The sequence below is a fragment of the Oncorhynchus nerka genome, linkage group LG19, assembly GCF_034236695.1.
Source record: "Oncorhynchus nerka isolate Pitt River linkage group LG19, Oner_Uvic_2.0, whole genome shotgun sequence".
Lineage (NCBI taxonomy): Eukaryota > Metazoa > Chordata > Actinopteri > Salmoniformes > Salmonidae > Oncorhynchus > Oncorhynchus nerka.
Genome location: NC_088414.1, coordinates 34,701,754 through 34,714,134, shown reverse-complemented (window position 1 = coordinate 34,714,134; position 12,381 = coordinate 34,701,754). Strand labels below are relative to the sequence as shown.

The 12,381-nt window shown below is 38.1% G+C and overlaps 2 protein-coding genes across 3 annotated transcripts; both read right to left on the bottom strand.

The window, feature by feature from the left end:
• Window positions 1-363: 363 nt before the first annotated feature.
• Window positions 364-4,552, bottom strand: LOC115101459 (sorting nexin-12-like). Of its 2 annotated transcripts, none has more exons than XM_065004898.1 (5): window positions 4,198-4,552; window positions 3,780-3,875; window positions 3,409-3,533; window positions 3,048-3,138; window positions 364-1,984 (listed from the first exon to the last, which is right to left on the bottom strand). In XM_065004898.1, exons 1-5 carry the CDS (start codon window positions 4,360-4,362, stop codon window positions 1,979-1,981), a joined length of 483 nt encoding a protein of 160 aa, XP_064860970.1. In that variant the 5' UTR covers window positions 4,363-4,552; the 3' UTR covers window positions 364-1,978. The 2 variants fall into 2 exon arrangements, with proteins under 2 accessions (XP_064860970.1, XP_029476813.1); XM_029620953.2 differs by having other exon boundaries at window positions 364-1,737.
• A 2,764-nt stretch (window positions 4,553-7,316) lies between these two features.
• On the bottom strand, window positions 7,317-12,162 carry il2rga (interleukin 2 receptor, gamma a). Its single transcript, XM_029620952.2, has 8 exons — window positions 12,015-12,162; window positions 10,986-11,079; window positions 9,911-10,077; window positions 9,615-9,751; window positions 9,309-9,480; window positions 9,111-9,210; window positions 8,882-8,951; window positions 7,317-8,757 (listed from the first exon to the last, which is right to left on the bottom strand). The coding sequence occupies exons 1-8, from the start codon at window positions 12,082-12,084 to the stop codon at window positions 8,536-8,538; spliced, it is 1,032 nt and encodes a 343-aa protein (XP_029476812.1). The 5' UTR covers window positions 12,085-12,162; the 3' UTR covers window positions 7,317-8,535.
• Between the last annotated feature and the right edge of the window lie 219 nt (window positions 12,163-12,381).

Here is a 12,381-nt window from a genome sequence, read left to right as displayed (position 1 = left end):
GTGTAATCTTATATAACCATGCTGACCTATTTTTGAAGTTATTAGTTATACCAAGAGTTTACATTTTAACACGGATTATGATTGCTGGAAAATGCTTATAAAAGGGAAAATAGCTGGTTTATTAGAATATGACTTGCTCTCGACTAAGAACTATGTTTCCATAAACTAATCTCTTAGAGCAACAGGGACTATTCTACTTCCGGAATCAGCTGGACACATACGAGGCCACCTAAGAAATGACATTCTAGTTAAAAATCAAATTCAGGAAATAAACAGTATGGTCCTGTACAAGATGCATTAGGAAACACATATCCCGACATGAAATTGAACAGACCATTTAAAAGAGACAACTGGACATAGCCCTACAGGTAGAGGGAATTTTATTTATGGTACAAACAAGGCAGCTCTTCTGAAAACGGAGATTAAATGTACATGATAATAATGAAGACAAAATACATACGACAAAAAAGGCATTCAAGAAATACTTTAGGTCAATAAACTTCATGCCAAAAGCTTCTTTATCAATAAAAATGTGTGGATTATTCATCAGCCCCTTGTTTTCACAGTGGTTTGATTACCTGACATTACATTCCCATAAACAGACTGAAGACGATGCAAAGACTGATAATGAACAATTCAAGGCAAACAAAGTCAGAAAAAAAATCTGATAATAAAAAGTAATCATAATAGAAAAATCTAACTGCATGAGCATGTTGGAAAGCCACAAATTCTTATTTCAATGGAAAATGCAAAGAAACATGAAATGTCATGTTAGAGGAAAAGTATGGGAAGATCTCCCTTTAAAAAACTTTTTTTCCAATGATGCTACATTTTGCTTAACTTTGGAAGGTACCATTGTTTACTGACATCCATCAGAGATTTTAATCATACAATTGGAGAAACAATTTTGGTTACTGTGGGTACAAAGGGACGGAGATACCTTTAAGTTTTCAATCATAATGTAAGAAATCAGACTATTACAAAAGTGAAACGTCTCCAGAAGGAATGACAGAAATAGGTATTTTTTTATTATTGATGCGTGAAAAAAAATGGGTAACCCATTAACTGGAATGACAGAACCATGAACATATAATCCTTTAGGCTATGCTGGGCAGAGAGAGTATAACAATTTCCTCAAACAGCTATGTATTTTCTATTAGGTTATCATATATACTTTACACGTAGACACAGCCAGTCTTCTATGGATGAAGATCATTAGAGAGAGAGAGAGATTGTGATTTGTGGATTAAATCATTCAAGAATATAATTTATTGAGGGAGGGACAAAGACAAGTGAAACAAATGTAGCTGGGAGGTTGGGCAGATTATGAGGCATAGCTGGAATTGATACAGAGATGGACTCAACTACAGTGTCAAATGCAATGCTTTTTTTTTAGGGGGAAAATTCAGTCAGATACAGATTTTTTTAAAGAAAATCTCATGTCTGTTTATTTGTAAATCTGCAACAATGTACTAACTTCCCTGTAACACACCCCATTTAGTGTGCTTGGCTACACACACATTATAGGGCTGCGGAGGGCCGTGAACCGGTGTTGCTGGGGTATCTAGAAGAATATACATGTATATACAGTACAAGGCATTAGAGAGACAGAGGCAGCTGTCAGAGGTGGTTGCGGCTGCGACGGGGACAGGGCTCTGTATGCTTTATCGGGACGAGGTGATAAATCAGACGTGTTCTGGCCGGTGCTATGCACATCTCGCCTCTGGATCACTGGATCTGGATCCCAAACAATTGTGCCACATATGATCAGATATCGTCTTTCCATTAGTGAAAGAGATGTTCCACACATTGTGTAAAGTCAGGTCAGATTTATTTTATTTTATACTAATTAAGCAGCACAGATATATTAGCCATGTGAACTGTCACTAACATCACAAGATTTTGTGGCCATGCATGCTATCATCTGACTTCCAAAAGATTTTAGTGTTTAAAATGTAAATAAACAGTCAAACTTACTTCATACCTGTATAAAAAGAGAATAAATAGAATCAGTAAACACACCACTCAATTCACCACACACAGTAGTATTTACAACATATGAAATAAAACAAGTACCGTAATTTCCGGACTATAAGCCGCTACTTTTTTCCCACGCTTTGAACCTCGCGGCTTATACAATGACGCGGCTAATTTATGGATTTTTCCCGCTTTCACAAGATTCATGCCGCCAAAAAACTGAGCACCGTCACATAATGTGACGTAAATCGAGCGTGCTCAAACTTCCCATCATTCTGATTACGGTAGTCATTTTGTCACCCTCATCATGGCAAAGACACGGAGAAATGCATATGATGCAGCTTTCAAGTTGAAGGCGATCGATCTGGGTGTTGGAAAAGGAAATAGAGCTACTGCACAGGAGCTTGGCCTTAATGAGTCAATGATAAGACGTTGGAAACAGCAGCGTGAGGAACTGAAACTGAAAAATACAACAAAAGCTTTCAGAGGGAAGAAAAGCAGATGGCCCAAACTAGAACATGAGCTTGAAGACTGGGTCAACACACAGAGAGCAGACGGCCGAGGTGTTTCAACTGAGGCTATTCAATTCCGACACCGAAGGAGATGACTTCAGTGGTTTCAGTGCACAGGAGGAGGAAGATAGTGACCAATGACTTTCTTGATAGGCTACTGTTTACTGCATTTTAAAAAAAAAATGTTACAAGCCGTGTTTAGTTTAAAAGCCTATTTATTTTTGTAACAAGCCGTGTTTCGTTTAAAAGCCTATTAATTTTTGTAACAAGCCATGTTTCGTTTAAAGGCTGTGTAAAGTTAATTTGTTTCAATGTACCGGTAGGCACCTGCGGCTTATAGACATGTGCGGCTTATTTATGTACAAAATACATTTTTTTATTCAGTGGGTGCGGCTTATATTCAGGTGCGCTTAATAGTCCAGAAATTACGGTACTGCACTACTTTGAATGGCAAAGAGCTCAGTGGAAAAATAACAAATGAAAGAAGGGGAACAGAGCAAGGGAAAAGAGCAGAAAGCAGTCATTTCCACAGCCCATTGTCAAACCCAACGGCCGTACCTTTCCGGGAATGTAGTTACGGTCAAGGCTCTCGTCCTGCAAAAACATGTGAAGACAGCGCTCGTTTTGAGCGAGAGGATGACCTGCAATTCTAGAAAAAAAGAGAAAGACATGAATTTATAAAAAAAGATATGCATTTAGACATCTTGCCGACTGTGCATTTAAAAAATGGTGTCTAAAAATATGACTTTTAGTTATCCACACCAGCAGAAGCCAATTCCAAATCTGTCACCACAACATTGTTTCAGCTTACTTCACATTATTACAAAAAGGTTGATCTTGGTTAGCTCAAAATGTATGTTTTCTCCTGGCATCGGTTGTCTCAAGATGATCCTCTAATGTTTAATAAGTTAAGACCCACCTGTTGATGAACTGCTCAAGACCCACACGTCGCTCTTCGATGAAAGCCTCTTCAAAAATGCCTTCATCCCCACGGAAAGGTAGCTGTCTCTTCAGTGCCTTCCCAGGCAAGGGCGGCACTACAATCTGGAATAAATCAATAGCAATGCACTTAGTCGTTAAAATAGCTGATTAATTTAACCATGACTAATTACATTATTATTTCTCTAACTAATGACATTAGTACTGTAATAAGCAACTTGTGTAGACGTCACCATTGAGAAAAACCCTACTGTAGTGATATGTAGATACAGTATTTATTATAGTCCATCAATATAGGTCCTACCCAAAATACATTTGAACCCAAAACAAATAGATTAATCTTTCACTCACCTTGCTGTCTCGCTCCAACTCATTCTTCAACCACTCAAAGTCACTGTATCTTCTTCGCACAATGGAATCCTTTAACTTAAAAATCGGCAGGTTTGTCTGCATTTAATGAAAACAGAAACAAGAATATTCTCGTCAAGAGACAGCCACCAAGTATATAACTAACGTTAGCTAACCCTGTTGGCCTAAAAGGGCTAGAAAGTTAACGTTACCTCAAAGGGAATTTTAATAACTTCCCTAGCTGACAATGCTAGGTTAGCTATCTAGTAGGCCCGTTCTTAATACCTCAGTGAGTAGGCCGGACTAAATCCTGGGCCTCGATTTTCATCCACCTAACGTTCGTAAACTATAACAATTAGTTAGCTGAAAATGTTTGTAGGTTTAGCTAGATATGTAACGACAGATATCTTCAGCAACCTACCCGCATACGGACTTCGTAAGTTGTGAAACGGTTCCGCCCGACTCCAACAGTTTGTGGGTCATAAACGTCAATTTCAAGAAAATTGCTGGGGGGACCATAAGCATCCGTCAGGTCCTGAGGCTTTGAATTTAACCGGCGAGTATCAGCCACTGTGGGATCTGACATTTTCCTTATCCGACAACCCAGTGAGTTCACGTCAGAACACTCAATACTGAGAAATAATTATTAGATCTCCCCTTTCATTAATTTGATGTGGTATATAAATGAATCTACCCTGATTTAGAGGGCCACCCTGTGCCCTCTCTCGCTACACACACACACCCAGCCACACTGAGGGAGTTCGATTAAGTGCACCGGGGCTATGGCCCATGATGTAAAATGGGTAAAAGCGGTGTCGAGGGGCGCACTCTCAAATGGAACAGTAATCTGCGCCAGTCGGTCATGTTTTATCAACAAGGCAACAATATGTATCGTTCAAAAACATACAATATCTCCTTTCCTTAAAATATATGCTCAAATGTTACAACTAGTTTTCATTGCGAAGGTAGATAAAGACTTTAAAAAGAGCAATACATTTTGCATGTGAAAACACAGAATCCTACAAATTACTCCACGACTTTCGGTGTCGGCCTAAACGGGTTCTAAAACGAACGCAATCAACGCTAACCCGGGAATGCCCGGAGAATTAATCGAATCCCCACACTGACTGAACGTGCCACAGTATCAAATGCTGTACGTCCATTCTGGAAATGTCATGAAATAGATTCAAACGCCTCAAACTTTAGACAAACATACTGTACATGTCATGCAGTGTTTTCAGTTGAAGTTTGTTATTTGTCAGATAAACTCACTCCTGAGGGGGGGGGGGGGCTAAAGAAAGCAGGGATCAAATATGATATTATTTTGAGCACATGAGGCACAATTCAAACATAGATGTATTCAAATATAGGTGTAAAATAAGCTAACAGAGGAATTAGCCAATTATAACAATTGCTTATATAACTCTATTTTTTTAAACTGCATTGTTGGTTAAGGGCTTGTAAAGTAAGCATTTCTTGGCTGATTCACGTGATGTGTTGTCTCTACCTTCTTGCCTTTGTGCTGTTGTCTGTGCCCAATAAGGTTTGTACCATGTTTTGTGCTGCTGCCATGATGGCATGTGGTATTGCTACCATGCTGTGTTGTCATGTGTTGCTGCCATGCTATGTTGTTGTCTTAGGTCTCTCTTTATGTAGTGTTGTGGTGTCTCTCTTGTTGTGATGTGTGTATTGCACTATATTTTTTATTTTGAATCCCCCATCCCCGCAGGAGGCCTTTTGCCTTTCGGTAGGCCATCATTGTAAATAAGAAATTGTTCTTAACTGACTTGCCTAGTTAAATAAAGGTTCAATTAAAAAAAACGTACTTCATACCTGTATAAAAAGAGAATAAATAGAATCCGTAAACACACCACTCAATTCACCATACACAGTAGTATATACAACATATGAAATAAAACAAGTACCGTGCTTTCAAGACAACTGGGAACTCGGGAAAAAAGAAGGTTGAATCATGACATCAGTGATTTTCAGGACGGAGCTCTAGAAAGAAGCCCAAGTTCCCGACTTGGAATTCCGAGTTGAAGGACTGTTCTTCCCAATCGGAACTCGTTTTTTTTTAGTTGGATGACTGTTTTCCCAATCGGAGCTAGTTTTTTCCAAGTTCCCAATTGACTTGAACTCACTGAAGTCTGATATTTCCCAGTTCCGAGGTTCTAGTTGTCTTGAACGTGGCAGAACTCATGCTGGATTGACAGCATGTCCAATGTTGAATGTTTACCCTTTTAAGCTTGGAAAGAGACCCTTAAACTCAGACCACGCACCCATTCCACTTAATAGCAGGCTAGTGATTGCTTTGCAATGCTTGCAGTTAACCACTGATTCCTTTCAAACCACTCATTGTTGAATTTGTGATTTCTAACTTGTTGTGTAATGTTTTTGTCGAATGGCTTATGAGCACTGATACCTTTGATCTATAATTTCTATTCATCATTTTTCTTCATATGACAAGGATGGAAAGGGATTTGCCAGCTAAGATTTTGAAAGTACGATGTTGACATAATCAGTCCAATCAAAGCTACGGTAGATTTAACGTGATTTGACGTCATTTATCTGTGGCCAATTATTATAATATTTTTTTATTTAACCTTTATTTAACTAGGCAAGTCAGGCCAATGACCTTGACCCTTCTTGGATGGGCACCTCTAATATAACTCTATGGCAGCACCCAAGGGTCTAGAATTTTCTATCTCTACCCATAGATTTTATGGTGATGTAGTGTCATCATGACTGACAGAACACTAAACCAATCACGGCGCAACTAGAGAACCTTAACAAACCCTACGCTCCATATTTTCCGCTGGCTGCCCCACCACCACAGAAAGCCCTGAGCTGCATTTTGGAGCTGCCTTACATGCTGACCAGACCGCTCGTGCGCATGCATGCACATGTTGATTTTGTCCACCCACACCAGACACAATCAGGACACGCAGGTTGAAATATCAAACAAACTCTGAACCAACTATATTCATTTGGGAACAGGTCAAAAAGCATTAAACATGTATGGCAATTTAGCTAGCTAGCTTGCTGTTCCTAGCTAATTTGTCCTGTGATATAAACATTGGGTTGTTATTTTTACCTGAAATGCACAAGGTCCTATACTCCTACAATTAATCCTCAGATAAAAGGGTAAACATAGTTCATTTCTAGTCATCTCTCCTCCTTCAGGGCTCTTCTTCTTTGGACTTTATATTGCGGTTAGCAAGCAACTTTAAAGTGCATTGGCACCACCAACTGGACTGGAATGTGGACCTCAGTTCATCTTTCAATCACCCATGTGGGTATATGCTCCTAAAAATCAATGAGGAGATGGGAGCGGCAGGACTTGCAGCGCATCAAGTGTCACAAATAGAACCAAGTTCTATTTTATCGCCTGGCTACAGACACTCGTTGACTCGCGCGAGCAGTGTGGGTTCAATGATTGAATAACATGTATGTGTAAAATTATTCCGCAAAGCTCACGCACGCGACGCGAGCGGTGTGGTCAGCATGTTACTCAAGAAAGCAAAAAAAGAGACCATGTTTGTCTGCTGCTTTATTATCTCAATGAATATGTTTTTTTTTTTTTTACATTGTTTGCAAACTGATATGACTTAAAACAGGTGGGGAACCTGCCCTGAATGACAGGTCGCCACTGGTAGGATTACAGGATATCATGCAACATTAGGAAGCAACGTTTATCATATTTATTTAAGAGGAAATAGGCCAATAGCCTATAGTAATTTTTATAGCAGTAACCCCCGCTTGGAAACAACATTTTAAAGAAAATACTATTACAATCAGATTTTAAAAAACAGATTAAAATATACCTTATGGAACAGCGGGGACTGTGAAGAAATATACACAAAGGTACAGACACAGGCATAGGCACACAAGCGCTAGCACACTCACTCTCCACACATGTACATTGTAATATTGTTGTATGGTGGTATTATACATTTTGTATTGTAGATATGCAGTGGTGTAATAATGTTGTATGATGTACTGTTTTATCTTTTGTACTATTTTATCATTTGTTTTATATGTAATGTAAGTGCCTTAATGTGTTTGGACCCCAGGAAGAGCAGTGGGTATCCCTAATACATTTAAATACAAGCTCCTTTAAAATACCATTTTATTGAAGGTATAGGCTAATATTCCACATTTCAGATGCTCCCTCTATTCCAACGAGATACAGTGTGCAATAGTACAATTTAAATTTCACAAGGGATTGTTTATAATATTAAAACTGTCAGCTGAACACTCAATCAATTCCAACTATGTTTAACCCTGTGCTAAGATAATTTTTCTCATTAGCTTGTATATGCATAGATGTCTTTTTAAAATTTTATTACATTATTAGAACCATTTTAGACATGCACGCTCATAAGTAGCTTAGCTCATAATGCTACGCTATATTGTATGTGGTCAGTTTGTGTAATTAACAGTGTTTTTTCTCGCAATAGGAGGGTATGTCATTATTGCAATGTTCAGTGCATTTTACGTTTTATTCTCTCTCAAAAATCGATGCATTTAAAAATCTTACAAATGGTTGAACATCAAACAAAAATGCTTGCATTTATTACAAATTGGGTGCCGTAATATTAAGGATGTTCATATGTTAAAATTCAACAACAAAAAATATGATAGAAACTCCCTTTGCCCATGCATACACCCATCTAATACGTATTATCAATGAGGGGGAGGCAAGCAAGTGCACACCTAGGGGAGAAGGGTAATTAGAATGCAGCCATTGTAAGTCTCATTCAATACCAGCTTGTTCATTTTCACTTGTGACAGGAAAAGTGGAAGCTGAGGAGGAGCACGTGGACAGGCAATCTGACTGGTCTGTTAGGATGGAGAAGTTGCTCTCAGATTCACTGACGCTGCCAGTTTGGGGAACCAGACTGTACTCACGAACAGGACAGGCAAGCTCAGTGAAGTTAGACTGGAAGCAAATGTCCTTGGAGATTTGACGCCAGGCCTTTAAAGGTAAAGGTTACATGTAATATGTGAGATATAAGATGGGATTTACACTGTATATAACAGTAATAGAGAAACAAAGATTATAAGGAAGTGCAATGCATGGGACCAGGGATAAATATTACCTCTACATTCTCATCTAGGTTCTTTCCTGGATTAGGCACAATGGGAATGAGGATGAATCTCAGTCGTTCTCTACAAAGAGATAGGGTCAGTTCAAAATCAGAGAATCACTTTTTTTCAGAGGAAGAATGGAGGAGACTGATTTTTTTTTTTTAAATGTAAACTATACCCCTTGATTTTAGTCTTTATTTGGGGCCTAAGTGTGGCGTTAACTTCTGTTGGCAAACCCACCTTTCCCTGTAGACCAGCATGCAGGCCAATATGAAGAGTGTCATGGTACCCACTAATGACAATACTGGCTTCCACACAGACATTGAGCTGCCAGATATTTCTAGGCCAAAGAGAAAGGTTGACATAACAAAGTCCTGACAGAAGTCTGAGCACTACTTTATAACCATAAAGCAAAGCAGAGATTTTGTATGTATTTACCTGTGATGTTATTTCCCTTCATGGAATCCCATTGAATAGGCTGACTCCATTCACTCCAGAACTTGGACTCACCACACATGTCGTTTACTCGTGCTCTCACTTGAAACTCATACCGACTGCTCTTTAACGGGAAAGCCACAGCATACTTCTGTTCCTTGCTTGGAGTAGAAGTCTGAAGAAAGGAACAAAGAGAGTGGAGGAGAGAGAGAGTTTTTTTCAAAGATTTGTCCAGCATTTTGTTGAAAAATGACCAGTAGGCTTGTGTCCAAACAGTGATCCAACTCCTGAGACCTGATCCATGCCCACCTTCCACTTGTCGCTGTTTATTCTGTAGCGAACTTCACTCTCAATGCATAAGGTGTTCTTGCTGTTGTTCCAGTACAGATTCAGCTCTGGGTCTTTGTTCATCTCAACTGACAGGTTGAAAGGAGGGTAAAGCTTCACTAGAAAAAGCGTTAAGGAGGGTCAAATGTTAACGACACATCAAATGAAGATTGAAATAGGAAAAACACAAGTTAAAAAGCCTAAAGATGACTATTGCTCTTCATGTTACATGCTGTTCTGTATGTAAGGTTCTGATTTGATTGAGAAAAATAACCTACCCATGCTTTTCAGGTTATGGTCCTGCACATTACTGTTGTTCTGATGGACCAGCTTGGTTGTCAGTGTTCTAAACCTGTCAGACTTGTCATAGGACAGTCTACATCCCACAGCATAACTCTCCTCCTGGAGATATGTTGTGCACTCCTCCATATTACCTTTGATGAACCTAAACACATACCATGTGAAATTGATGGCTGAGAATGAGTAACAAAGTACGGATATTCAAGATTTGACAGAGATATACTCCCCCCCACGTTTGTATTCGGACAGTGAAGCGATTATACATGTTTTGGGCTCTATACTCCAATATTTTGGATTTGAGATGTTTCCTATGAGGCAACAGTACAGAATGTAAATTTTTATTCACGGGTATTTTCAAACATAATGTATGTATTTTACAGTTAGGAAATGAAAGCATTTTTATGTATCTAGTCTTAAGTATTTGGGCAAATTAACTTATGTATTATAGTAGTCAAAAGTGACAAACTTGTTGGATGCATTTGCAGTTTGTTTTGAGTTATATTTTGCCTAATAGCAACTGAATGGTGAATGATGACTGGAGTAATTTTCTTTCAGTGATAAGATGTTTCTGAACACTTCTAAATTAATCCTGATAATGCCATGATTAAGAAAATAAATCATGAATAGTGATGAGTGAGAAGGTTATAAAAGATACAACAAAACATACTAACCTCTCACCATTACCAATAACAGGGGAGGTTAGCATTGTTAGGGGGTATGATCTTTGTGCCTCTGCAACCTTCTCACTCATCATTTTTCAGGATTCATGATTATCCATAATCATTATAGTATCCACATCAATGTAGAAGTGTTCGGGAACTTCTTCATTTCTTAATAACAAAAGTCACTCCAAAATGACATAATACATTATTCACCATTCAGTTCCTATTGGGCTAAATATAATCCGAAATACAACCAAAACAAAATGCAAATGCATTCAAAGAGTTTGTAGAGTCACAAGGTTGATGTGGTCATTGAGTGCTAGGAATTTGGGACCAAATACTTGGCAAGCATTTTGGGCAAAGACCTCAACACCCATCACATTGCACTAACCTGCTGCTGAAGAAGGTGAAGTTGACCTCTGGGATCCTCTGTTCACTCCAGATGCAGTTGACATAATCCAGATTAATGATCAGGCAGTTTACATCTGAAAAAATGGAACAGAAGTTGAAAATCTGTTTCTAATATGACATTACACCGAATCTTTTAAAAGGGAGCTGTGTTATGATATCAAGAGGAGTTGCATAATTACATTGGGCGTTTACAGTGTTTTAAGAGACAAATCAGATAATATATATTAAGGGTCTATACCTTCATGTATATCATGACTAGAGTACTTTTCCACCATCACATTGAATTAAATGAATCATTTTATCAGTATGCGAATGTATGAGACAAGATGGATGGCCATGTTACAGGAAACCACAAAGTAGTTGACGTCAATCTCAGACTAGCAGGGGAATTTTGGTGTCGCATCAGCAATAGAAATGGCACATGAAACTTTACTTTTCAGATTATTTTGTGTTTCTAGGAAGTTATGTAATAGTTTGATCAAATAAATTGCTATAATACCTGGTAGAAAGTGTCATTTGTTTATTATTTGATGACTCCCAAAGAAAGGGTAATTAAATTGGCATTATGTAATTACATTACATACCAGGTATCAATTCAATAAATATAGTTCAACCAAAAACTTGAGAGTTTTTAAATGTAACGATTATATTTCCTGAACATAGAATACTATATGTCATAGTCTAAAACAGTTATTAATAACTGGAGAGAAAAAAATATATATATAATTTGCTGAAACACTTTTGTGAACATTGAAAGAAAATTCAAGACAAATGTCAACTGAGCGGAAACCATCCATCAACATGAGCACACGAAAATGATCAGAAGATAATCTATTTTATTAACACAAATACATGTAAAAAAATTATAATACATCCTACAAAGATTCTCTAAGATTAAAAACAGTATCAAAAGTTAAGGGCAGATTGGCCGGATGTGTTGTTGTAGCACCAGGTCTTAAACAGGTTGAATAAATTAACATTAAAATAAATGGCAACAGAACAATCTTACTGTGTGTGGAGGGAGCCTCATATCCTTGGAGAGAGATGAGGAGAAACAACCAGCTTCCAACCATCTTCATGTCAAAATGGATGACAGTGGGAATGAACGTAACTAGCTATACGCTAATGCATTTGTGTATGGCTGCTCAGTGACTTCCTCTTTTATCCCTTTAGATTAACTTTTTTTAAACAGCCATGGTAGGTGTTACATTTCCTGTTCCACTGGCCACATCCTTAAATCTATGAAAAACACAGAAAGACAAACTACAGAAAAGAACATTACAGGGGGATTGTACAGACCATTAATAATCTACAACTATAAAGTAAATTAGCTATGCACGTTCATTAACAGTCAGTAGGTAAGTGATAAACACAGA